Genomic DNA, 26,323 nt, shown 5'->3' with positions numbered 1-26,323 from the left:
TCAAGTCCGGAGTTCCAAATCCGTTTTATAGATGTCGACACATAAGAACATCTGAAATTTTGGATGCTAAAAAGCTTCGGCGTCCGATTTTTCGGACTTCCTACCCAAATTTCAGGTCCAAAACAGCATTAATTGAGCCCCCAACTCTGCCACATCTTTCATCTCTATATTGGAACCAGCGTTTTCTTGAGTTAATACATTTGCGACCGTAGCAGGGCTTGAAAGGCAGCTTTGCCGCAATAGCGGGGTGTGATGAGGTGAAGCATATTGAAAATCTAGGGACCACTTCCAAACGGACGTTGACCGTCTCTTGGCTAAGTTCGACCGTAACGGACCTTGAAAGGCAGCTTTGCCGCAATACGGGGGTGTGAGGAGGTGAAGCATATTGAAAATCTAGGGACCACTTCCAATCAGACGTCGACTGTCTCTTGCCCAAGTTCGACCGTAACGGAGCTTGAAAGGCAGCTTTGCCGCAATACGAGAGTGTAATGAGGTGAAGCATATTGAAAATCTGAAGGGGTCACTTTTAACCGGACGTTGACTGCATTTGTCTTTGGGAAGTTCGAATAGTTCGAATAGTAAAATTTCAGTGCGAATCGAATCGAATAGCAAACACTATTCGAAAAATATTCGAAATTTCGAATATTCGCACACCCCTAAAAATTATCAGCTCTGCATCTTTACCAACATTGCTTCATACTGTTAACTACTGTTGCAAGACCCGCCTAAACACTCATTGCGACTAAATCATTCTAAAGCAATCCACCAACCTTTAGGTCGTGTTAACACTCACAAACATTCCCTTTTTCCCGCTGGCTATCTCCCACTCGAATAGTACCTTATCTAATGATATTGTGTGTTTTAATGCGATTGACTCATTCATGAAGCTCATTCAGTAGATCAAATTTGCACCATGAATTTTTGACAATGTATGTATTTTCATGTATTCATCTACCCATTACTGCATGGGCCATGAAGGGCCTGCAGTATATTCAAATAAATAAAAAAAACTAGGTACTCAATTATGGCCCGTTCAGTCAAAGTAAAATTTCGCTGCAGTTGGCCTTTAAGCAACAAAGGCATTCGTGACATTAAGGCCTTAACCCTTTCGCTCACTTTGTACAGCTTTTTTTTTTACTGAATAAAATGGTACCATTATTTCAATGAAATAACGTGTATTTCTCTAATTGCATAAAATGATACCGCATGCACGGTATCAGAGGCGGCAATGCAATGAAAGCCGAGACACAGGAGGAGGAGGAGGAATAAACTATTGAAGAAACGTGGACAAGTGGGGTCATCTAGCGTTCAAAAACACTACTGCAGGTATGTCGTCACTGGTTCCCAGTGGGGCCAATTTCTGTTGACGAGTATAGTCGTTATCAGTAATTTTGTTAGAATATCTCATGACTATACTATTCAACGGTCTGGAAAGGGTTAAACTAATATTTTGAAGCCTGAAAAACTAATTATGCAATTGTATTCAGCACTTACTTTTTCTTTTCAAGGAAGTCAGCTTCAAGAGTAATTTTTGCGATGTATTGAGTGTTCGGATCGAATACGTATGGACGCACATCAACCGTCTGGCTGACAGAAAGCTCCGCCCATTTTCTCTGAAAAAAGTGCACGAGAGGGAGGGGGTTGAAAGACATTGTATTGTGCAATACAGTTATCCAACTAGTACGCTCACACAGGGTATAGAATAGTTTTAGTTAACATTCTTATATAAAACATCAGACTACTTCATGCAGAAAGAAGAAATCAAAAGACATCCCACCAAAAAAGTAACACTTCATAAAAATAAACTAATAAAATAAAAATGTTTCGCACACAACACTAGCAACAGCTATATTACATGTCTTGTTGAGAGCTTGGAAACAAAAAACAGCAAGAAAAAGACTATTATACATCTCCCTTGACATACTTCCCAATCCATGCATTCCATCTCTCACAGTTCCGTTTTTTGATAACTGGCAATGCTGAGTGCTCTTGAATGGTCTATATAATGCGACTGGATAAAAGCAGAGAAGGTCAGCATTAAATGTGCACTCACCATAGGCAAGCTGAAGCCCATGGTGCCTGGCCTGACCTTGTCTGATGTCTTGATAGTGAATACAAACTTGTGGTTTGTTGTTGTCACTTCAACATGCCTGAAAAAGGAACATATGTTAGTTTTTTAGTGTTTGCACACTTAGATTAACAGCAACATACAAAGCATTTCTAGCAACCAGCAGATTGGAAGCATGTGCAACAGGCATGCAGTATAATACTATTCCACTGCAAGTGAGTAGCTAGAAGATTGTTGTTCAGCACTAACCATCACAGTGCTGCTATGCTTCAGCAAATACCCAAACGTGCTAGGAATTTGCCCTGCTAAGACCAAGAGTGGCACGCCGCTACAAAGCTAGAGGGTGCCTCTAGCTTGAGTAACAACCTCTAGCTTGAGTAACAATGTGGAAGCTTTTTTTTCTTTTTTGGCTGGTGAGGGTAACAGCATTACTCACATCACGCAGCTTTGTTTATGGTATTAGCATAGATCTAGGATTTGCAGTTGAATGAAATGCAAGGAATTAAGCAATCATAGGTAAGGATTAAAAAAGCTTGATACAAGGGTGAATAAAAAGAACAGGAGAAAAGCCAGAAGTGAAGTGGACATGTAATAAAACCAAGAAATCCAAAACATTTAATGCAATTTTCACTCATTTCTAGATGAAACGCAAATAAGTAATGCCAAAACCTTTAAAAGATGCAGAATGAACCTATACTGTATATGCACTTACCGAACTTTGTCCTCCGAGAAATCCACTGGGTTTACAGCTGCACAGTTGGAGAGCGAAATCTCCTCAGTGGGACACCGGTCCACTTTCATTTGCTGGAAAAAAAAAATGTTTTTTTTGGTACTAGCAACATTTCTGTCACTTGTGCAACTCTGGAAACGGATCCGAACATCTTTAGGTCACATACCCTTAGATAATCTTGACCTTTATCCTATGTTTCATGTGCACACACACAAGAACACTACAAACAGGAGAGGAAATTTTTTTTACTGTACCAGCAGATGTGCACTTTGTTTTTTCGAAAAAGTCGCAGTAGTGGAAGGTGAATTGTCGTACAGTAAAGCAATTTATAGAGTGAACCTCGTTTTTATTAGAACAATATAGAAATATGAAACTAAAAATTCTCTAGTAAATTTTGTTCATAGAGACACTACTACTGTAACAATAGTGCGCGAACTTGCGGATAACTTTGCAAGACAACCTTTTCCTTGGTGCTACGCACCGGCAGCAAAACTAGCTGAACGCCTTGTGTACGTAGGATAACTCTTCATTTCTTATACTGCAATAGCAATAAATTAAGTTATTTTATCCGAATAATCCATTCATTTCTTTTAGATATTTATCACAAAAATTTTAACTTGAGTCACAAAGGCACCTTGACTTTGACAGGCAACAACAACAACAACAAAAAAAAAGACAAGTTCAGAACTGCATGAACGTCTACTAAAAGACATTTAACTAAAGAAATATGCTGTCTCCTGCCTACCAAAAGCAGAGCTATAACTTTCCCAAACACGAGCATAGCAGGATTGCAATTAACGATCTGTGAAATTTGTCAACATCTCTGTTGCTGTCGCTGGTTGTGAATCTGAAAGAGAACCACCCTGTGATACTGCCCTTAGTCAATAGGCTATTGTGCTGAGATGAGCCCCAAGAAGTTGTTGAACACAGCCTAATTTTAATCACCTTCAAAGTTCAGCATGCTACCGTCAATTACGCTTCTTCACAATATAACCTTCTAGACAAGAAATGGGAAGGGGGGCGGTGTTGGCACACGTGTGTGACTTATCGGCACTTTTCTTCTTTTCACATTTCGGTTTTTACTTCCTGTTTTTTTTCTTTTCTTGCTTTCCCTGCGTGTATATATACATGCGTCCCAATCCAATAAACTTTAGTTGGAAGAAATGCGCTGTGTCCTTGTCCTCTCACTCGTCTGTTGCCTGTTTTTTGCGCTGAACTACGCTATGACTGACTCGTTCCAACTTGCCCAACAAGCAACGTTGCTAAGAAATTAAAGTAGCACAAATACGTACTGCAATGTGGCATTATGGTCTTTGCAATTATGCACATATATGAATTGATCAGTATTACGACACTTCACTGTTATTTACTTGAAGGGGCCATGACACGGTCGCCCAAAGATTTGTGGTATTCAGCGAAAACTAGAAGTAGAGGGTCTATTATGCCTATACAGATTTCAAAAGTGGGCCGTAAAAGAATATTTCAGTGCAAAACAAGCCCCTAGAAGTCACCGGCTGTAAACACCGCCCACTGCCGGCGACTGCCATTTCGCCATGGCGAGTGTGACGTCATGTGCAGCACGGAACGGAGCCGTCGCCTTCTACCAAAGTTTCAGCCGCTGCAAATCGTTCAATTTCAGTGCCAAGCTGAAAAAAGCTAAAATATCTCGATATCACTTGCAGCTGACCACAGAGCAATATCTTTCGCCGCAATGCAAACGCTTGCACAGCTAGCTGCTTGTTACGTCACGGCTCGCGAGTGCACCAGTGTTGACTGACCTTCGGGCCGCTCGCGTGCTAATAAAAATACTCTATTATAAATTAAGTGCTCGACCCAATGCACTAAAATTTCGCCAGCTTATTTGTGAATGCACAAGGATTAATCCATATAACACAGATTATGATCAAAAATTGGGTGTCATGGCCCCTTTAAAGACCCCATTGTAGGGGTCTTTAAGGAAATAAATACCCGATAAAGTGGACGGGAGGACAACCACAGCCGTAGCTCAATTGGTAGGGAATTGGACGCATTATTCGAAGGTTGCAGGTTCAGTCCCTGCTGGCGGCAAGTTGTCTTTTTGTCCACTTTAATTTATTCACATTTGTATCATAATTACTGCAACGTCCCATATACTTTCCTTGGCTTGACTGCCTGTTGGTTCTCATTAAAGGCTGTGTCTAACAAAGAAAAACAAGCCCTTAAATCACCCTTTTGTTCATTGGAGGGGTGTTACATAAGGGGTGGTAATTAACAAATTAGACACTGGTATTTGTAACAGATAGTCTGTGTACTTAAACTGCACAGACTATCTGGAGAAAGCACAGCAGGTTAGTTAGTTATGTGGGGTTTTATGGCGCAAAAGCAGCAATGGCTATGATGCGCCAGACACGAAAGCACAGCAGGATTGCCGAAGGGCCATCTGAGTGCTCATATGGGAAATATGTTTCTACCTTGCAAATGAGTTCTGTGGAATCCCATAAGGTGGCAGAAGGGTATAAAGGGGATCGTAGTCAACCACCTGTATGTAGCACGAAGTGCTCCACATGGGTGGTTGACAATTATCCTTTCATATTTCTACCTGCTGCCTTCACCTGCTTTGCAATTAGCCATAAGCATTTATAACTGCTGGGCTCAAAAATATTTCCTTTTCATATTTCTGCTACAGCGTCAACATAGAGAGTTTAACACTATATTGACCTTGACTGTTAAGAACAGTAATCTTAACATGGTGAGCACTGTAGCTGAAGCAGTAACAGTGCAATGTCACCATTTAGAAACCAGGGCCCACTTGCCTTGGTTTCAAATAAACCACATGTGAATAGCGCTCATATAGTCTCCTTGAAGACTTGAAGGAAAATGCAATGAGAATAATGCCAGCAAAGCCTATGTAATAAAAATGTGCATGAGCAAGATTTTTCTTCTTGAAGCACACATGCAAATCATTCTACATGCGATGAGATGTTTTCTGACGAAAAGCATCTGTCATAACCGGAAAAGGTGCCCTTGCAAATGCACAAGACTTCATTTAATTTAATCTGTGAAACCACCAATTCTCTCCAGTCATTTGAATTTTCTGTAAAGAAGTTATTTGTGCACTGTCAAAAAATTCGGAACATACACAGTTTCCTATATGCTTGCCCTGTTGCAGTCTGTTGCTGACAGCTCCACTGGATCAGCATAATGTAGCAATATTTTTCGCTAGATTTTACTCCTTTCTTACCTACTGATCAAAACTAGCCAATCCTGGCAATAATGAAGGAAGAGCACTATTCGTAACACTGGCTGATCGCAAAAAGAAAAATTGTGGAAAAAAATCATTATGTTGTACCAGCCTTGAAGATCCCTTAGTTGCAAATTTAGGCAGTGCCCAGCTTGAAAGACTTACTGCTTCAAAAAGAAAAAAAAAGAAAAGGAAAGGTGGTATGCCAAACAATACAGCACTTTAGAAATCAACCAATTTTTTCCTTGTGCCTGAGCATGCAAGCCTATTTCACTCCTATTTACTGTTTTGCACATTCCTTTGGAAACTTTCAAGCATGAAAAGGAATTCATTGCTTTTCATTTGTCATCAGAATTTTTTACCTGCTGTGGTACTTCCATGAAATGCGACGGATGACTGTATAAATGATGTTCATTTACTGTTTTTTTTTTGACAAGGAAACAGTTACCAAACACCGGACAAGTGCTTGTCCTGTATATGGTGTCTTTTTCTTTGGCCAACCTCCAAGCTGTGCTTTTCAGTATACCATTATTATACGACCCAGCTAACCCAGCAGCTATATTTCTTCCTGTTTGTCTATTTTGTTTTGTTGAAGACACATATGATTCATAAGTACTTTGAACAAGAACAGCACTCTATTCTACCTCTCTTTCTGCCCTTCTTTGTGTATTTTAAACAGTACACTACTTCATGTTGAACGAATTGTTCTAATATATGTCCCAGTGAAAGTTAACTTACTTGATAAATCAATATCTCATGCACTATCCGGAGAAAAATTTGTTTAGCTTGCAGAGCATTAGTGGTGCTCCTTCGGTAAATAAAACTATGCACATTCATTTATACACATGTACGTGTATAAGCACAAGTTATATTTATTCAAACATGAAGGTATTTACCATCTTAGTATAATGCAAAGACGTATGCACATCAGCTTGCTTATTAGCGTCCCAAACACTGCTTGCATCCTATCGAAAGTCACTTTGCCTCAAAGAAGGCATTAAGAGCGCAAACACGAGACAGAGGAAAGAAAACATGCGGATGGGCGTTGCTACCAAGTGATTATTTTCTTTGTACAGTGTTAACACAGTTAATTCCTTCCTTGAGACATGTGCCAACTACCCCGCCTTTCGCCGCTAGTTCAGTTCGTAACGGGTTTGTGCTCTTTGTCCTCCCAGTAGTAAGCGTATGCTAAGTTCCACAATACACTAAGATATTAAGGCAAAAACTCCATAACGTTTTTTCGGAAATTTTACAATCAACTGACATTTGTTCGTTTGTTTTTTTATTTTCTGACAACACGCATGGAGCCCATATATACCACAAGGCCTGCGGTGTAATGGATAACATACATAACAGTCAAAGTAGCCCAGCAACTTACGTAATTATCACCAAATTACAACCATGATATGGCATTGAATCAGATATGACTACATGCACGACACTGGAATGCTTAACACTGCTCACACGGCATGTATCCTCTGAAATACTTGTGTTTTTTGCATGTTCACCAAATAAGAGCACCTGCAGGATGAATGAATCACTCACAAATTCCTACAACGGAATAAGATGGAACGATTTCTAACGAGCTCTGTGGCTGCCATAATCTTCGTACACAACAGTTTAATGCTCAAATGCAGATGTAAACGACGAAGCACGAGCCATACTACAACTCTAATTAAACGTCGAATTTGTCCACGCGAACACGCAATTGCAGCCTCAGCTGCTAAATCCGCGAAGTACGACGTCAGCTAGCCGCCTTCGCTTTCACTATTGCGGTAGTGAAAACGCAAACGATAAGTTGTCACTAGGTCAGTTTCATGTCGCACTATGTGTGTATAATACAAGCACAAATCTAAATACATCTGTGCATGCGCGCTAAAGTTATTACTGCATCACTGTCGCGAGAAAGAGCTGCAGTCGATGACAGTATCGATCCGCCAGCTTCTATGCCATTTCAGAGCATGCTTTGAAATTAAAAACAATTAACGCACAAGTCTGCACACGTCGAATTCTAAAGCATTTACATTCACTGATCACACCCCCTTTAAAGAGGGGGAGTGAGAAAAAAAAAAGTAATAAAGCTCACGAGCCATAAAACACCTGCGTGACGTTTTTCACGCGGCGCAAACAACCAGAGCACTAAGTATACGCTGTTTACGTTGACGTCGCATGGGGTTCAGATTCATTATTGCCTTTCTCCGAATTCAATCATTTGCGCTGCATACTTCGACGTTTAGATGCCACGTTCAATGTATGCGAAGAGCAGCGCACGGCCCAGCGAAAACCACTACAGCTTTTATCCCAGTCAAAGACGCCCCACACAGAACACTCGTAAAAATTTCCGCGTGCATTTACGGCGTTTAACAAAGGTTAGTAAAATTTCACAAGCGGCAGCCTTACTTTTGATGCCGACATCATTGGATAGGCGTCAAGTAACAAGGCTGCAGCTTCTACGCCAAATCCTTGATGCAGACTTCGCTTGGTGGCTGAGCGGAACCCACACGCAGCGGCTGTGGTTCAAGCAGCGCCCAGGCTGTTCAGGTTTCCTTCAGGAACGCCTGCCATGAAGGCCGTATAAATGCATGCAGATGTGGTGGTTAGCAGTGGCCGGGTGTAAAAAATAAAACACACACTGGCAATAACACATCCGTCGACTATCGTGCACCGTCTGCAACAGTTAACGTTGCGCCGAGTTTCCTCAGTACGCCTTGGACACGTTACATGCTGACAATTAATATCGAATCCATACATAATATTTGTAAACAAGCGAAAAACCGCGAAATAACAGTGAAAGACTCACCCGTCAACCACCGCGCAACTTCCTACCACTGCTGCCACTGCCACTGCCACCCGGCTGCTGCTACTGCCGCTGCCGCTGCTACTACACACACCCTCCTACTCCCCCCACTCTCTCTACCCTTTACCATTGATCTTCACCACGTTACACAACACGAGCACAGATGGAGCCACGCGTTCAGACGTGTTGTTCCATGTTTGTAAATAACCTGCGTCTCTTGACCTGCGCCACAGTTTCTCATAATGCGCGCAATAGTCTACCATGTCGTAGCCGTTTGGCGTGCAGGCATAAGCTTTCTTTCCTCCATGGCGCAGGATAGCTGCACCAGTCGGGGTTCCGCCCAAATATTGCAAGAAGCTTTATGGTTCCGCCCTTACGATTCGTTTTCTCCGGAGGGCCGGCAGCGCAGTATCACAGTGTAACGGTGTAACGAGATTGCCTTCCTGCGACTCATAGGGCTTATCTACACATGGTGACACATCCGGCTGATATCAAATCATGGGGGAGGGGGGGGGGGGGGGGGCTCAGGTGCAACCATCACCGTTTTACTATACTGTATTCTAGGCAACTTTCATGAAGAGTAGTGTATAAAAGTTTATTTCTCGGAAGCGCTTTCCACATCACCGAGTTCGTTGTTTTTAGCCGATAACAGACGTAGTTGCTAGGGTGTCGCGAAGGGGTTGTGATACCTAGCTGTGTGAGATAGCTGAAGAGAAAGTAATTCCCGTCATGCGCGCATTAAACAACACATCATGTGTACATATTACTGCGATTGCTTCCACAGTCTTCGCGGATAATTGTCCTTAGAACAGTAGTAACAGAAAAGAAAACGAGGCGCGCCATTGTCGTCTGCTACGAAAAATCCACGACACGACCACACGACGACGGCAGGCTGGCGCTGCGCCGCACTGCGACATTAATTAAGCCGGCTGTTACAAAACTAGATTGCACGTAAAAAAAGTATTTTTTATTTGTTTAAATGATGTCAGCGTATTAACTATTTTCCTTAACGTCGTTAAATGCAGCAAAAATGTGCAAATCCTTCACGAATTTTGGCCAGGTGCTTTCGGTTTGTGCAAGACAAGTCACGTCGATCCAGTCTCTGATCCAGTTGATTCAGGTGGATGGTTTCTTGGCAGCGTGGTTGGTCGTTGTATCGGTGGTGCCGTGTGAACATCTGCGATTTGTCGTCGTATTGCGCCGAATCCTTGTATTATGATTTTCTGTGAACTGGTACATTCTAAATGCACAGCTAATTTTGACACTGACGCGAAGCAGACATGACATCAAGCATTGATTATAGAAACAAGATTATACTTGCTCCCATGGTCAGGATAGGCACTTTGCCTATGCGTCTTCTCGCTCTGCATTATGGAGCGGACCTTGTTTACACAGAGGTAATGTTGGCATTTTTTTTTTTTGACTACGTACTCATGCCATTATTTGTTCCATTTAACCGTACATGTCTAACACAGACAACAGCTTGTAGTGAGTTCACCGATGTCATGTTTTATCGTTCAGGAACTCATTGACTACCGGTTGTTGAAGTGTCAGCGAATCGAGAATAGTAAGTATGCTTCAGTGCATCTGCTACGCTTGACATTTTCACTTAGGCAGCGTGTGCAGCCCCTACTCCACGGTATGTGTTGAGCGTAACGCCTAATAACGCGAGTACAACTGGAAAGCAAAATAACGTGCAGTATCGTTGTTTAATGCCGCATTTGTAAATGTTTATGTTGCTTTCTTTTTGCAGGCGCCAACTCTTGCTAAGTTGCACAATATGCGCACGTTGCACAGAAATGTCGTGATGTTGTGTTATGTTGTGACAGGTAAACGTGGCTGTACTATGGCAGCTACAGTTGTCTAGCTTGTGATTAATGCCACGTAATGCATCAGTATTTTGCTTATTTAAGCCACTCACACCAAAGAATGATTCTGCTTTCGTTTTATAGAGGTACTCGGAACCGTAGACTTTGTTGACGATGATCACCAAATTGTCTTCAGAACGTGTGAGAAAGAAAAGGGCCGAAACATTCTCCAAATTGTGAGTACTTTGTACTATCATCATTTCATGCACAGACCAGGAGCGTAGCCAAGGGGGGGGTTGGGGGGGTTCAACCCCCCCCCCCCCGAAATTTTTCAGTTTTGCTTGCGTCTATATACACGCACACATACAAACACACGCACGATCATACATAAAGTATGGTTGAACCCCCCCCGAAAAAAATTTCTGGCTACGCCCCTGGCACAGACAGAGACAGTAGGGATGATATACCAGTGAATGTCTCGTGTTTGCATGTATTAACCTTTTAACAATCATTCACTGAATCCAGCATGTGGTAGTTCCAGTTATGATACCGGTGGCAAAGCCACTAGTATGTTTCTGATGGAAACTTTGCTTGCATTTCTGCAGGGAACCTGCAATCCTGACCGCGCTGTTCAAATTGCAAAGCTCGTGTAAGTATTGCATGCCATCAATAGCTAAGAGTTGAATTTAGGGACCAAAAGCAGTTATCATTCACAAGTATGCTGTGTTTATGCATTGACACATTATTGCTATTTCATCAACTGAAACCTGAAAACCTGATTAACATAGCCTACAAGCGTCTGATATACTACTTGACAATAAAGGAGCAATATGCAAATAGGCTGCACGGAAACAAGTTTTCAATACCATACCACTAGTACTGAGGTCATTGACACAGACAACTGAGCTGTTGACAGCCTGACAAATTGAATGACAGCATCAAAATGGCAATTTGTGCAGTGCTTGGAAGCCAATTGCAAAATGGGGCAAGGATACAATCTTTCCAATGTTCACTGCATTCTTAGAGGTATTGGTACAAGTAGGTTGGAAAGAAATAGGAATAAAGATTAACATACATTATCTCAGTAACTTATAGTTCCCAAATAACATTGTGCTCTTCAGCAGTGATAGCAACAAACTGCAAAAAATGATTGGGGGCCTAAACCGAGAGAGTGTTTCATGCAGTTTCATGCAGGAAGTATTCATTCTAAAAAGACAGGGCGTGCAAACACGGACACAAGAAAGAAGTCAGGACACCACAAACGCCGACTAACAACTGAAGAGACGCACAACGGCTGAAAAGAAAGAAGGCACGAAAACTAAGGCATTTGATTTCATCTTTATGCAAGTTAATCGACGGTTGGCTCACGCATGCGCTACCACTATTCTCAATATGCCATGCTTCAATCATCAGGCGCGTTTCTTCATTTCTATGCCGGTACAACACTGCGCATTCATCGAATTTTGGCGTGCACTTACAATCTCGACAATGTAACGATAGATTAGAAGGTGAGCCTCCTGTTAGCGATCTCTTATGTTCCAACAATCTCTGGTTGATGCATCGGCCCGTCTGTCCTACGTAGAAGCGGCCGCAGCTGAAAGGGACCTTATACACCACACTCGTACGGCAATCAGTGAATTTGTTGGTGTGTTTTACGAAACAAATATCGGTCTGCTTCTTGTCTTTTACTCGCTCATTCTTCCTCTGCACAGCGGCACAAATCTTACCTAGCTTATTGGCAGCCGTGAAAACAACATTAACGCCGTATCTAGTTCCTACTTTCTTAAGCCTGTGAGATACGCGATGAATGTACGGTATACCTACGACACGTTTCTTCCTATTGCTAACAGGAGGCTCACCTTCTAATCTATCGTTACATTGTCGAGATTGTAAGTGCACGCCAAAATTCTATGAATGCACAGTGTTGTACCGGCATAGAAATGAAGAAACGCGCCTGATTATTGAAGCATGGCATATCGAGAATAGTGGTAGCGCATGCGTGAGCCAACCGTTGATTAACTTGCATAAAGATGAAATCAAATGCCTTAACAGTTATCTTCCACGTAGACTACCACGCGTGCTGGATTGATAGGTTCGCCTGTTGCATGGGCATGCGCAGATAAGTTTTCGTGCCTTCTTTCTTTTCAGCTGTTGTGCATCTCTTCAGTTGTTAGTCGGCGTTTGTGGTGTCCTGACTTCTTTCTTGTGTCCGTGTTTGCACGCCCTGTCTTTTTAGAATGAATACTTACCAACTAGCTCAGCTCTCTGTTATTCTATGCAGGAAGTCTAATTGTCAAAGTGCACAGTTGCTGCAACCTTCAGTAATGCCAAAGTCCTTCAATACCTTTGTTGAAGGACTCGGGCAATACCATACCCGGTGTGACATCGTTTCCCTCGTATTGCTGGGCAAGGATGAACAAGCAGCTGTCTTTCTCGAGATCGCGCCTGCTAGAATAGTTGCGAACGATACTTGCTCATTCTCACCTACCAATGCGGGGGAAGCAATGATGTCACGCTGGGTGTTAGCGAAGTTCACAGCAACTGCGTGCATTAACATTTCGGTTTCCTGTCTGAAATTAACCAGACTTAATTAATCTAGAAATTAACAGTGTTGCCTTTCTGCAAATCTTAAAACGAATATGGATACTTCACATAAAGAACTTGTTTTAAGTTCAAGCACCTCCATGTTCTGGTTTAAAAGTCAGTTTTTTTTTTTTAAGTTTTTACCCTGACTCATTGTAAAATGATGCTGCTGTAACCGAAGTAATTCCACAAGAAAGTGCACAAATATCTGGTCTTCTGTATTGTGTAAGATATTTAGATACATTCTCTAAAACACCTTGTATGTCACTGTACTTGTAAACACTGTTCTTCTGAAACCCCTGTTAATTTAACAAATAATTGAAACTTTTTCTGAATGTGCTTCAGGTAATAACACAGTCTTGGTGGGTGTCACTGTTAACATTCAGATGTAAAGCTGAGTATGTTGCCGTCAGTTTAAGTATGTCAGTCAAGAAAAATGCGTGAACACAGGGTGTCGCTGGAGCCAACGTTTTGACAAGGCCACTTGTTGAAGCGTTGGCTCTGGCAATGCCCTGTGTTAACGAATTTTTCATCTCTTCAAGCTTCTATCTTCCCCTGAACTTCTGCCTTTTTTGTACGTCAGTGTGCGATACACAAAAGTAACCTTATGTATGTATTCATTTATTTCTGGTTGGGCAAAAAGATGCACTGTTGACTTTTTTTTTTCTTAAATTGAGGGATACTTACTACTACAATGAACATCCAACATGCAACATTTTCTTAGAACTGTTCTGTCTAATTTTCCCTGTTCCTCATTACTGAGAAGTCACTTCTTTCATTCATTCATCCCACTAATCAGTGAAGGATGGAGCACACTTCTTTCTTCAGTTCTCCGAGCAGGCACTGTAAATTGCATTGTATTAATATATGTATTTCCTCTTATATTTGCTTTGTGGTGCACTTGGTTGTTTTGGTTTTGTGTGCACTAAATGTATTTACCTTATTAATTCCACTGGCATCTGACTGCCATAGTTACCTTGAAAAAATGTCAAGTAATATTTGCATGACCAGCCAAACAGACAGCAGATAAGAATGCTGGGGAAGTTTTCTGCTATCCGTTGGCAGTGTGACGCCATAGTCAGTGCCCAGCTAGCTTTTTGAGGCAACATTAGACTGGTAGCACAAGTTGGAAATGTTCAAGGTTTCTGCACCAGCTGCCAGTTTTGGTCAGATACACTGTATGAATGCCATTAAAAAGTGCAAGACAGTCTAAGGTGCAATTTTCAAACAATTTGCAACTGACTGACTGAAACTGACCATTTTGAACTGACTGACTTGATCTGCATTGGCAAATCAATGAAACTGCATACTTGAATCCTTGATATTTGTGGACTGCATTTTGCACAGATGTGGATAGAGATGGAGAAAAAAATTTTTGGTATGTGCGCATGTGCCTGTTTGATGCTCAAAATTAACATTAAAAGGACACTAAAGGCAAATATTAAGTCGACGTTGATTGTTGAAATAGCGGTCCAGAAACCTCATAGTGCTACTTTTATGCCAAGGAAGTGCTTATTTTGAAATAAAATCGTGTTTTAGTGGTCTGCATCACGTTAGTGCACTTCAAATCACCCGCCTGAAATCAGACTTTCATACGCCACTGCTGCTGTGCCCAACGTTGCCTGCCTTTACTGCGCGGCCGCCGACATTAGTAGCAGTAGAGCGAAAGTAGCGGAACCCACAGCAGCAACAACGGCCATCGAAACAATCGAAGCTTGCCGCAATCGCCGCAATGGATGTGGACGGAGAACTTGACAACAAGACATTGGCTCGCGACGCTGGGCTCCAATTCAGCGACTTGAGCCCCGATGAACGCGATATGCTGCTGAGGGCTCGTAGTGCCGGCGTCGTTGCATGCGGCATTTTGTCGAACTTTCTGTCAGAGCGACTTTCACGAGCGCACAAAACACACGCGGCAGTACGCGATCCCGAAACTACCACTGAGATGCGACCGCGTGAGCGAAGCAGGGCGCCAAGCGAAGCGCAGTTCGGCGAAAACGGAACCTTTGAACTACGTTGCGCCGTTCCCCATGGCAACGCCACAGAGGTTCTTTTTTCCATGAATCAAACGGAAACGAACCAACACCATTTTATTACATCATTTGATGCACGGAAGGTTCTTTTTTTATTGCTGCTAGTTTCATTACTAGTGATTTATTGTAGGCAGACTCTCATACGTCATCGGGATCACTTCGAAAATGTCCCACTCGTGGCGCTCATCATGTGATATATTTAGCTTAATTTCTCGGTAAGTAGGGCACTGCTGTTGATAGTATTGCCGTTTTAGAAGTTGTCATACATTGAGCTTTCACTCTGTCATAAATTGTTATTTGCCTTTAGTGTACCTTTAAGGCTAGGAGAGATGCCATAGTGGGAGGCTTTGGGTGAATTTTTCCGACTTGTATGTTCAGGCATGCAACCACAGCTCTATCATTTTTGCATTCTGTCCTCATCTCACTGTGTGTTTGCCATTGTCAAAAACTAAACCCATAGTACTGTTGTGACATCAGAATGTCACCATGGTGGTTTAAGTTTCCCCTCTAAGCTTTAAATTCAAGAGTGGCCACATTTGGTTCAGATGGTTTGATGCTGCCGAATTTGTCTGAAGATTTACAAACCTGCCCATTGAGCACTTGTACGGCATGGCTGGTCATTGAGCCTCGTTTGTTGCTTGTTGAGTTGTATTGCTGATGCATATTGTATGAATCTATCTTTTTCAGTGAGAAAGACGTGGCTGGCATAGACGTGAACATGGGTTGTCCTAAGGAATTCTCCATAAAGGTCCTGTCATTGTGAGAAGCGTTGTTGTCGGCTGCGGTTCCCCATTGCACTGACATGTTTCCTACATTTTTCAGGGTGGAATGGGTGCAGCTCTGCTAACACAAACTGACAAGGTGAAAGCCATCTTGACAGCTCTTATCCAAAGCACTGAACTACCTATAACATGCAAGATTAGAGTACTTGAAAAGGTATAGTTATGAAGCATATATGCAAGATGTCGAAACTGTTGTGATAATACTGAGTGCCAGAATTTGACTGAATAACTGCTGCCTTTCCCCAATTTTTTTCTTAAATATCAGTGTGTGGCTGTTGGCATCACTTAAACTGTTGGGTTTCTATCACGACTAATCCACCCTTTGACCTGCTCCTTTTTACAGCTTGAAGACACACTTGCTCTTGGGAAACTTATTGAATCAACTGGTGTGAAAGCAATTGGTGTCCATGGACGAACAAAAGAGGAACGACCACAGCATGCCAACAGGAATGCTGTCATTAAAGCTCTGGCTGAGCATGTCAACATTCCCATCATTGCAAAGTAATTCCTCCACTCTAAATGCATATACCATCAGTAGAGTTTTGTGTTTCTTGTAGCAGTGTCCCATATCGCTATTTTTGGTGACATCCAAAGATGAATACTGAACTAAAAACTGGCGGCAAGTGGCACTGGCTTAACACTTTCAGGATTACACGCACAGAGATACCCAATAGAGTGGAAGGGGGAACGATCGCCATTGTAGCTCAGTTTGTCGAGCATTAGTTCTAGGTTCGGTCACTACCAACGGCAAGTTTTTTCGTCCACTTTAATTCATTTATATTTGTCACATTACTACGCTACAGTTAAAAGCTAAAAATGCACCCTATGCCTTCCTTTAATTCATTAGGCTGTGTCTAACGAAGAAACGAGCTCCTTGATCCATACACTTTCATTGTTGGTATAGGGCACTTAGCATGACGAATGATAAAACTAAATGAAATGGATTGTTATGAATTATGACCACTGTTCGTGTTATGTACTGTCAGTCACCTTATTGGCATCTCTTGAAGATGCTGGTAGCGCCATTAGCCACTAGAGTATGAACACAGGCATTGTAGGGAAGTAGACACCTACCGTGCTCCAAACTTTTTCGTAACCTTGAAATACACGTCGAAGCACAAATGGTACTAAGAGCTGATGCAGCACTACAAGCATGCTTCACGTGTTCTTTGGACAGTAAGCATCCTGCTAGTTTCAAGGTAAGAAAGAGTTGGTACCTGCAGGCTAGCTTAGTGTGGAAAAAGGTTTTGTTTTTTGCACACACAAGAATTGTTCTCTTTGCAGCGGTGGATCTGGAGAGATAGCCTGCTATGAAGACATTGAGCGTTTCCGCCAGACCACTGGTGCTGCTTCTGTAATGCTCGCTCGTCAGGCAGAAAGCAACTGCTCCATATTTAGAAAGGAAGGCAAGAAACCAATCGATGACGTTATAGAAGAGTACCTCGCCTATGTAAGAGTGCTGCTATAATTGTTTACCATACTGAACGAAGAATGTATAAGATCCACTTAAACAATTTTTTTTTTATCGCAGGCAATAGAATATGACAACAGGGCAACAAACACAAAGTACTGCGTTCAGCAGATGCTTGGCTCACTTCAGGAAAGTGACAGAGGCAAAGCACTTCTTGCCAGTCAGCAAATGGAGGAAATATGGTATTTTGCAGTGCAACATTATGGCACATTCAAGTTGCTGCTATGCACAACCGCAGTCTTTATGGTCACTTATTATTTTACAGTGTGCTCTGGAACATGCAAGACAAGCATGCTTCTCGACAGCTCAAGCTCCAGGCAAGAGCAATGGCTCTGAGGGAGCTCAGTAACAACAGCGATGCTGAGCCAGTGCTGAAGAAGTGCAAAATTGGAGATGATGAAGTGTGGCAAATGGAAGCAAAGTTTGTAAGGTACACTCGAAATTAATGCATTGTAATGGTCATATTTATTTGCTTCAACTCTTTCTACACTATAGAAACATGTTTGAAATGGCAAACCTACCAAAGACTGTGCTCATCAACTGGACAAGAAAAAATAATTATCCACATCCATTCTACAAAACTGTGAGTTGAAACTTTTGAAAATTGATTGTGTGCTTAGTCATTTTTTTTTTTTTCGCAGGAGTCTATGGAGAAAAGTTTCCGTTCTGTTGTGCTGGTAGATCGAAAAAAGTATTCGAGCACGTACCTGTGAGTAAAGCAGTTTCCATATCTCAAGCTGTGGGATGTAGCACACACTTATTAGCTCCCAGTTTTGTATGAGAAACGTGCATGCAATTTCTTTGCTGGACAAGTCCGATAGCGGGGTGGTGGTATGAACAAATAATTTTACGCATGCATAGTTCAGCACTGGTGGGAAATCTTTTCAGATATGAGTCGTACGACTGCATGCGCAGTTGCCTATGATCTCGTCATAAAGCTTTAGCGATTCATCGATGTACATTGAAATAAAGTACAACGTATCTAAATTTGAGAAAGGTGGCAATAAGAATGTGTCACTTTTCACATCAGTGAACACTGGTTTAAACCTAGGCACACTTTCCCCCAGTGCTGGCTGTGCTGCTGAATGCTAGGAGTGCTTTCAGACATCCACTGAGGTGCTGTAGAGGGTCAATTATGAGCTGGATTTATTGGTACGAAATAATGCTGCGATAAATTAATTACAAAATAGAAGATGTCATGGTGATTGAAAGTGGCATGTGCAGGATTAGGTAGTTTTCAACTAGACAAGCACTGCACTCTGCACTAGATGCATCTACAAAGTACTGTACTTCTCATTCATTTCAGTGCAATCGTGCACCAGATGTAATCCTGCCACATGAAATTTCGTAGAGTTTTGTTGACAAATGGACCCTTCAAGACTGCTAATTTTATTTTGGTTAAATCAATATTTGACATTTAGGAGAGCTATAAGGTGGGCTAGTTGGTGGTGTTTCATCTTCAAAAGTGCACTTCGTTAACACAGGCACAGGACATAAGGCAACGAGCGCAGTGCCTTATGTCCCGTATTTTTTTCGTCCTTTGTGTTAACAAAGCTCACTTTTTAAAATTGAATATTTGACAGCAGTTTTTCTCTTCACATTATTTTGTTTGACCTGGCATGAAAATTTCACTTCTTAAACACATGTACAAATTTATACTGTTTTACAAATGATTTGTACGAGTTGCAAAAAAAAAAAAGCCAACTTATAGACGTGTCAAAGTGCTGCATAAGCTTGCCATGTATTAGTTAGTTTGACCAATATTCATATGTGAAAATAGATCAGTGTTCAGTCTACCAACGAATTTCTTGTGACAAAACTTGCAGGTGTGTTATGCGCTTGTTAAATACAAATCCTGGTGAATGCATGCATGCAGTGCTGCCTGGAATGATTCGATGGCACAGTAAAACATGAAGATAACATTTGCTGTGCTAAACCGGTTCAGCATTGTGAAATTTCGAATTCCTATTCTCTAAAAGGGAGCACATTGAACACGAAGCGAACCTGTGTTTCTTCCAATTGGACATTCAGCTTATATTTAACGTTGAGAATTGTACTGTTAATCAGCAATAACCTTTCCAAGGAGGCATAGAAAACCAACATTAGCTATGCATTCCTTTTTCAGGTCATCTAGTGGCTCCTCACAGCCTAGCTCTGAAAAAGTTAGTGTACATTTCTAAATTGCACAACTAGCTGCATCTCTGGAAGATTGTGTATAGGTGCTTTGATTTAAGTATTACTTACGGCCTTTATGCATCCTTGCAGAGAGAAGAACAAGAAATATGCAGAGCAGAGTGCTGCACTCGTGGCCTTATATGCCCTTGGGCTGATCGACAGCTCCAAAATCAAGGGTAACAGTGCTGGTATGCCGTTTGAATAAAGAAACATGCACAGCAGTGTTTTCTGCAGAGGGTATATTTCTGTGGAAATAATTTGAAATTACACAACAAGCTAATCAATAAAGCTCCCAGTACAATAGCTACAACAAAAAAGATGTCTAGAACTCTGATTTGCCATATCTCTGCAACATTTTGGAACTGAAAAGGCAGGGTCAGGGATGCAGGAATAAAACAAGGTACTAGAGGAACACTATTTTGTATACAACAGATCTACAAAAATGAAAGCTCAAAAAATGCAAGTTGTCAAGGCCTGACAAAAGCACAAAATCCACTATTCTTTCTTGGAATGAGTGTTCGCATTTGTCAGGGCTTGAATTGCCCAAAAATGACCAAACATTGACTGGCATAAGCTGGTAAATAATAAATATCAGGTAGTAGATTCATGGCAGAATTAATGCCCTCATTTCTCACACATTGTTGAGACACCACAATTCACCCTTTAGCTGCATCACTTAAAATGCAGATTCTTGCTGGTCATGACAAGCCTTGGCACTCTCGTTTCTTCTGCTTTTGTTTTCTCCAATTCGGAGACGCTATACATGACCATGCTGCTTCCATAACATAGAAAACACAAAATGCTTGTTACCACTAAATGCAATTGCAGCTTTTTTGAACTGCTTAATAATGCACATCACATGAGCAGCAACAAACTTGGCAAGAAACCCTAATCACTGCTTGCATTCATGTCTTGCCACAGACATCTCTAATAAGCTGCAAATAAAATTTTAATTAAAAAATAATAACAGGTGTCTTAGTATATGCACCGGAATAATTAAAATTGCAACTGTACACATGGGTGACCCACACAATTTTCAATTCTAGCACTGCTTGACATTTCTTTGTGCAGGCAATCTTGTATAAAAGCTTATCACTTATTTCACCATTATGCATAAAGATAGCTTATATGGATAATTTTGGACATCCTGCACAAGCTTTCACAATATGAACTGATTTAAGCACATATAATTCAGACTTTCCACAGGCAGTTAGGTACACAAAATTCTTAGCTTTGGCCTTCTGTCTTTGCAACTAATCTATTTAAAAAATACTGTCTACTCAACACAGATGTTTAAGTACATAACAGTAAAGTTGTATGTCGTCCGTGAATGGCTGCACCATCTACAGAAACCCACACGTTTTCAGAATGCAGAAGATGAATATGCTTGCACCCTATGCGTGAAGCCACAAAACAAGGGTGAGATCTACATCAGTGCAAGTGAGCTATGAGCAATTGTGTGCATCTTTCGCACTCTGAAAAGTGTGCATGCGTCCACACAATCGATGTACACATTCTAACAGGCACTTCATTCCCTCAAATGAAGTAATGCCGGGCTGTTCTCTAGACAGAATACAGGCTTAAAAATAACTGAAATGTGTTGCTGTCAACTCCTGTAAATAAGTACCTGTCATATTATTAGGCAAGTTTAAAATTGCGAAGTGCACAGCTTATACATGCCATCACCTGGCAGTCCGATTTCGAGTGTATGAATTCAGAATGGAATATTAATGTGCATCTTCATCTTGCCTCGGCCCACCAGTACCAATACATAAAGCAAACAACCCTGGTACGTGCACAAGCCTGGTTTAAATCAAATGCAGTATGAAGAGATTACAAAAAGTGACCAGCGCTGACACATGTAGAAAAGAGGGCAATTAGTGATGGTCGCTGCTTAGCGTTCATATAAAGATCACCTTCTCGAGTGGGGGCACGTTAACAACAAGCTTGCCTCGCTCTTACGGTTGCCTTAAGTCAACGTGAACATGGCCTTTCTCCACTGGAAAAGTTAGCTTTGCACCTGCACTCTCCCATTTTCACTCTGATATGCTGTGCTATGGAATATATGCCTTGTTGCACTTATCCTTTAGTAACAGCAGCTAAAAACAACAGATGCGTTGGAATACAGAAAAATCACATTGTAACCCCAAATCGGCTTAATGGCCTTTTCCCCCTCATCTTGCCGCAGCCAGAAAAAAAAAAAGGTGGCATGGTCATAGTGACAGTTACACGTCCCATATGCAAACCGCTTGCTCACATTTAAAAAAAAATAAAAACTTTCGACAGCGTTGTCATTTTCATGTACCTTGTTTGTATGTGACTCTGTCGTTGTAAAAGGAACAGCAAAAAATGGCAAATTAATGAAGCAACCATACTAAATGATTCACTGAAGTAAGAAACGACCATTTAAGCTTGTAGAAATGCAACAGCAGTCCAAAAGCTGCAGCCCAGAAACTTTGATGCTACAACACAATGGCAATGAGGATGATCACACTATATGTTGCCATGTGCCCTTTAAAATTGTTGCCAAGGGCTTTCTGGGCAATGATTCAAGGCCATTGAACACGTTGCCATTTCCAGGGCTTGGCTCGGTGTCTTCAAAAGCCAGGTTAGTCCCCATCAACAACTGCAGGCAACCAGAAAATGAAAACGTATACGTCAACACTTGTTATAACTAATTATTGCACATTAAGAAGTAAATATAAAATTTGGTTACCCATGTTTTAATGGAGTATATTCTACTGCTCTAACAAAAGCGAAAGTATGGTATCCAACGTGGTAGTATTGATTATAGCTAATCGAATTTTCACTTGCAATTGCCACAAAATATATATGTTATGGCAACAAAAATGACCAATACAGTTAACCGATTATTTTCGGGAACTGGACAATGTTTCAGCCATAAACTGTGTGATTGGTATCATCCAGATTGCACAAGTACGTGTATGTCGCAATGCAGAGCACACACATTTACTGTATTTCTGCATGTATAGCATGCACAATAAAAAGAATGTACAGTAAAGTCAAGGTGTGAATTACCTATACGGAAACTTCACCTTGCAATGTTGTGGCTTCACAGCAGGGCAGACAGTGCTTATGTGCAGCCTTACATTAAGACAAATTTCTTTGACATCTAACGTTTCGTTATTTCCCAGGGAACCACAATTTTTTTTTTTCCCAATAGTCATCTCATGTCACTGTGTTATCAATTGGCACATCAGCCATCATACAAGATCCTTGAGCATGCTGGCACATGAACTCATTTTTCCTGCATAGCAATGGCAAACTGGGCAAAGCATTAAAAAATAAATTAGGCACTGCCTGGCCTGAAATAGTACAGCTTGTTATAACTGTCTTGCAAGTTAGAACGGTAAAGATCACAATGTAACCTTTGTCTGATGTTCTCCTGGCTATCAGTGTTTGGCCAGGCAGTTGCCTGCAAACTGCAGCATTTTATGAGTAGCTTGCTTCATAATGATCCGAGCAGATGTTGCAATCAGTAACAGACCATGCAAACTGAGCAACACCCACAGCACTGAAGGCACCTGCCACAGCTGGAGAGAGCATTGCTCTGACTCTCGAATAGGCAGCGCACAAAAGGCAACGAACACGTACACAAAAAAGACGCAAACACAAGCGCTGTGTTTGCGCTTGTGTTTACAGCGCTTGTGTTTGCGTCTTTTTTGTGTACGTGTTCGTTGCCTTTTGTGCGCTGCCTATTCGAGAATCATGGCTCATCAACTAGCCCATCAGTACATTTTAAGCATTGCTCTGACATTCCCTTTAACAGTGCACCGCTGTGCACTTGGAAATGGAATCGCCCCTAACTACTGGACGTATTACCTAGCTGCAGGAGCTACAGGTATTGCACTCATGAACAGAAGCACACACTTGTGCATGTGCACGTTCATCCTATTCTGTATAACCGCGGCATTCCAGTACCCCAGAGTAAGAACAGTGACAACTTGCACAATGCTCACTGTGTCTCAATTTGGTGAGACTGGTGGCCACAATGAAACATCCAAATGCAAACTTTCATGAGGTGGAAGTAAGAGAAAAAGACACAGAAGAAAGGTCTGTCTAATGACTGCTGGCACTATGCGACAACTTTATGTCTATTATTTAAAAGGAATCAGTTACGAGGAAGTGGCTACAATGTAACCAAAGAACAAGGCCATGCCATATTCTGAATTTAAACATTAAGCAGCCAGGTCTGAACTTACCATTCCAGCTCTGCCCAGAATGCACAAAAGAAAGAAATGTTTTGGTGAGAATTTTCTACAAGATTATGCACTGTTCACTTGCACAACTTAACACTGTGGCTTGAAGGGTTTCACGTTCCTCTTCAATAACGCTACTCAGACCACAAGCAAGAGAGCATGTGAACAGTATGTGGTGTAGTTGTCCAGTGCTGTCGGAGCAGCAGCGCAACACAGGAGCTTTACCTTCTTGTTCCTGCTGTCATACTATGTTAAAGGAAAGGCAAAACTGCCTATAAGGGCCCTTGAACAGTGAATGCATGAGGGGGCATCCATGGACAGCCTATTTTTCGTGGCTGAATGGAGAGGCAACATACTTGCACAAGGTGTGAATATAGAAGGGATGTCTGAACTCCACTCACATTTGCGTTATCTGATTTACTGTAAAAGGTTATGCAAGGTACACGAGGCAGATAGTACCTAAGATGGTGCTCACTTGTCCAGAGGACAAATGAGCATTATCTTAGGCATTATTCAAAAGTGTCTGAAAATGTGTTGGGCAATTCCTTAATTAAAGGACAGCTTGCACAGGGGTTTTTTCCATGGCACATTCTGTACAAGAGCCGAGTATGCAACGTATAAAAATGCTTATTTTCATAAAATTTAGGAAGGAGTCATTCTCTTTTTTTTTTTTTCCTGAGCACTTCATGAAAAGGTTGGGCTTTGGTTTGTCTCCACTGCATTTAAGTTGATTCCCTCTTCCCAAAAGGCCTAGGTGCTGTAAGCAAATTAGCCTAACACATAACATATATCGACTCACATAAGGGCTGCAACTGCTTAAGGGTCACACCCCCCACCTTGGCAGCCCAAAATTTGGGAGAAAAAGTTCCAATTGAGATGTTAAAGAACTGAGAAAGAAATTCCAACCAATGTATTGCAAGTTATGACATACCAACGAACAAGTAATTACTAAAACACCATGAATCATGGATGGCTTAAACAACAACGTAATCCATGAATGTGCTAGGTGAACAGAGCATAAGCAGCATGTGGCAGCCATAGTGAGGATGAGTAGACAATTGTGTGTTGTGCATGAATGAATATTAAGTTCATTATGAAAGGGTTGACATCAGCTCTCTTGCAGTGGTTCTGTTTGTTCCTATTTGAAATGCACATTACCTTCTTGAACAAGAATCATTAACTCGTTTAAGTACTGTAGTCGCTTTATGTTTCTATAAAATGTATTTCTCATCTATTCATTTTTTGTTGCTGCTTTATACAGGTTCTCACTACTGCTGTTTGTATTATGTGTAATAGTCATCGAAAGTCACATTGCAATCTTATAATTTGGGACCTCTATGTAATGACCGTGACGTGGTATTATGGTATTTGTGTAACTGTGAAAATTATGGGTGTATATACAGGGTGTCCCAGCTATCACGCAGCACGATTTAAAAAAAGAGGAACGGCGTTACGCGAATCAAACCTACAGCATATTGTTCCTAGTACACTGGAGTAGGCAATGCTATTTTTTTCGTTAATGAGGTTTAATTAATTAGTCATAATTATATTTGTAACTCAACAAGTACTCACCTAATTGTCAAAATGTCAATGAGGCGTGTGTAGGCATGTTCAAAGGACATCTAACTGGGTAATTTTTAACAACGTACTAATTACGTGCTCAGTTTTTCCGCTTGATCAAGAAAGCCAACGAAATATGAAAAGTGGCACGTGACTAGACTGTTGTGCACGTCGGGAACCAGTGCCCTCATACAGGCTCCCTATGATGTAGACAGTATCAAGGAAAAAATTCAGAAAGAAAAAAAAAACGCACCGCTTGGTTTTACAGAGTGAGGCCCTAATCAGAACACCTGCCGCGTTATCAATGAGAACAGTCGGCCGTGAGATATGGATGATTGCAGCGTACTATTGAACGGAATGAATCCCAGTGAAATTGCACGCATATCGTTGGTGCCCGACCTGTACCCTTGCCAAAACGCTGAACGCTGTCTCTTGCAACGGACAACAGGCGAAGCGGTTGTTTGCAGTCAGCTTATTTGGGGATGTTGGTTTCGTTTGCGGGTGGGAGCGTAGTCACGTGTTATTTTTCATATTTCGCAGGCTTTCTTAATCAGCCGGAAAAACTGAGCATGTAATTAGTACGTTGTTAAAAATTACGCAGTTAGATGTCCTTTGAACATGCCTACATACGCCTCATTGACATTTTGACAATAGACCCTTTTCATAATCCGCAAGTGCGCTTCTCTGCGCTGCATATTTGAACAAGTAATGGCGGCACCTCTCTTGCTTAGAGTGGAGACGAGGTCCTAGTTGCACGTGCTGAGGCTTGTCTATTATGCGTATTTATGTCAAGAGAGCCGAGTCTACATTTTCCACGTCATAGCGTAAGCAAAATGCGCTAGAACACGCTGTTTGCAGTAAGTGACTAGCCGCCAT

At 41.6% G+C, this 26,323-nt stretch overlaps 3 protein-coding genes across 5 annotated transcripts in view; 1 reads left to right on the top strand and 2 right to left on the bottom strand.

Moving 5' to 3' along the window:
• The window catches only part of LOC119378905 (vesicle-fusing ATPase 1), a 56,986-nt gene extending 48,030 nt beyond the window's left edge, over window positions 1–8,956 (bottom strand). The window contains exons 1-5 of the mRNA XM_037647973.2: window positions 8,819–8,956; window positions 8,419–8,576; window positions 2,781–2,872; window positions 2,054–2,150; window positions 1,495–1,613 (exon numbers count right to left, since the gene is read on the bottom strand). Coding sequence (XP_037503901.1) covers window positions 1,495–1,613; window positions 2,054–2,150; window positions 2,781–2,872; window positions 8,419–8,436 — 326 coding nt within the window. The 5' untranslated portion in view covers window positions 8,437–8,576; window positions 8,819–8,956. The remainder of the gene's footprint in view (window positions 1–1,494; window positions 1,614–2,053; window positions 2,151–2,780; window positions 2,873–8,418; window positions 8,577–8,818) is intronic.
• Window positions 8,957–9,918: 962 nt separating this feature from the next.
• Window positions 9,919–19,886, top strand: LOC119378904 (tRNA-dihydrouridine(20) synthase [NAD(P)+]-like). Of its 2 annotated transcripts, XM_037647970.2 has the most exons (14): window positions 9,919–10,212; window positions 10,337–10,382; window positions 10,768–10,859; window positions 11,229–11,272; window positions 15,927–15,987; window positions 16,062–16,175; window positions 16,365–16,522; window positions 17,306–17,471; window positions 17,553–17,674; window positions 17,758–17,922; window positions 17,988–18,075; window positions 18,134–18,201; window positions 19,618–19,654; window positions 19,758–19,886. In XM_037647970.2, exons 1-14 carry the CDS (start codon window positions 10,096–10,098, stop codon window positions 19,845–19,847), a joined length of 1,368 nt encoding a protein of 455 aa, XP_037503898.1. In that variant the 5' UTR covers window positions 9,919–10,095; the 3' UTR covers window positions 19,848–19,886. The 2 variants fall into 2 exon arrangements, with proteins under 2 accessions (XP_037503898.1, XP_037503899.1); XM_037647971.2 differs by lacking the exon at window positions 19,618–19,654.
• Window positions 19,887–19,889: 3 nt separating this feature from the next.
• LOC119378902 (prolow-density lipoprotein receptor-related protein 1) overlaps window positions 19,890–26,323 on the bottom strand; it is a 61,957-nt gene continuing 55,523 nt past the window's right edge. Inside the window, exons 21-22 of one of the 2 annotated variants that reach the window (XR_005181074.2) lie at window positions 21,021–22,293; window positions 19,890–20,946 (exon numbers count right to left, since the gene is read on the bottom strand). Coding sequence is in view for 1 of the 2 variants with exons in the window: in XM_037647967.2 (XP_037503895.1) it covers window positions 22,156–22,293 (138 nt within the window). In the remaining variant the exon portion in view is untranslated. Of the gene's footprint in view, window positions 22,294–26,323 lie in introns of both variants that reach the window. The other variant, XM_037647967.2, reaches the window with a different exon arrangement.

This window comes from Rhipicephalus sanguineus, chromosome 1 (genome assembly GCF_013339695.2).
Source record: "Rhipicephalus sanguineus isolate Rsan-2018 chromosome 1, BIME_Rsan_1.4, whole genome shotgun sequence".
Lineage (NCBI taxonomy): Eukaryota > Metazoa > Arthropoda > Arachnida > Ixodida > Ixodidae > Rhipicephalus > Rhipicephalus sanguineus.
This window is presented reverse-complemented; position numbering and strand designations above follow the sequence as displayed.

Coding starts and splice junctions, on each gene's coding strand:
- LOC119378904 (XM_037647970.2), top strand. CDS start 10,096: ATGACATCAAGCATTGATTATAGAAACAAGATTATACTTGCTCCCATG. Junction 10,860..11,228: donor GCCGAAACATTCTCCAAATT/GTGAGTACTTTG, acceptor GCATTTCTGCAG/GGAACCTGCAATCCTGACCG. Junction 16,523..17,305: donor AACATTCCCATCATTGCAAA/GTAATTCCTCCA, acceptor TTCTCTTTGCAG/CGGTGGATCTGGAGAGATAG.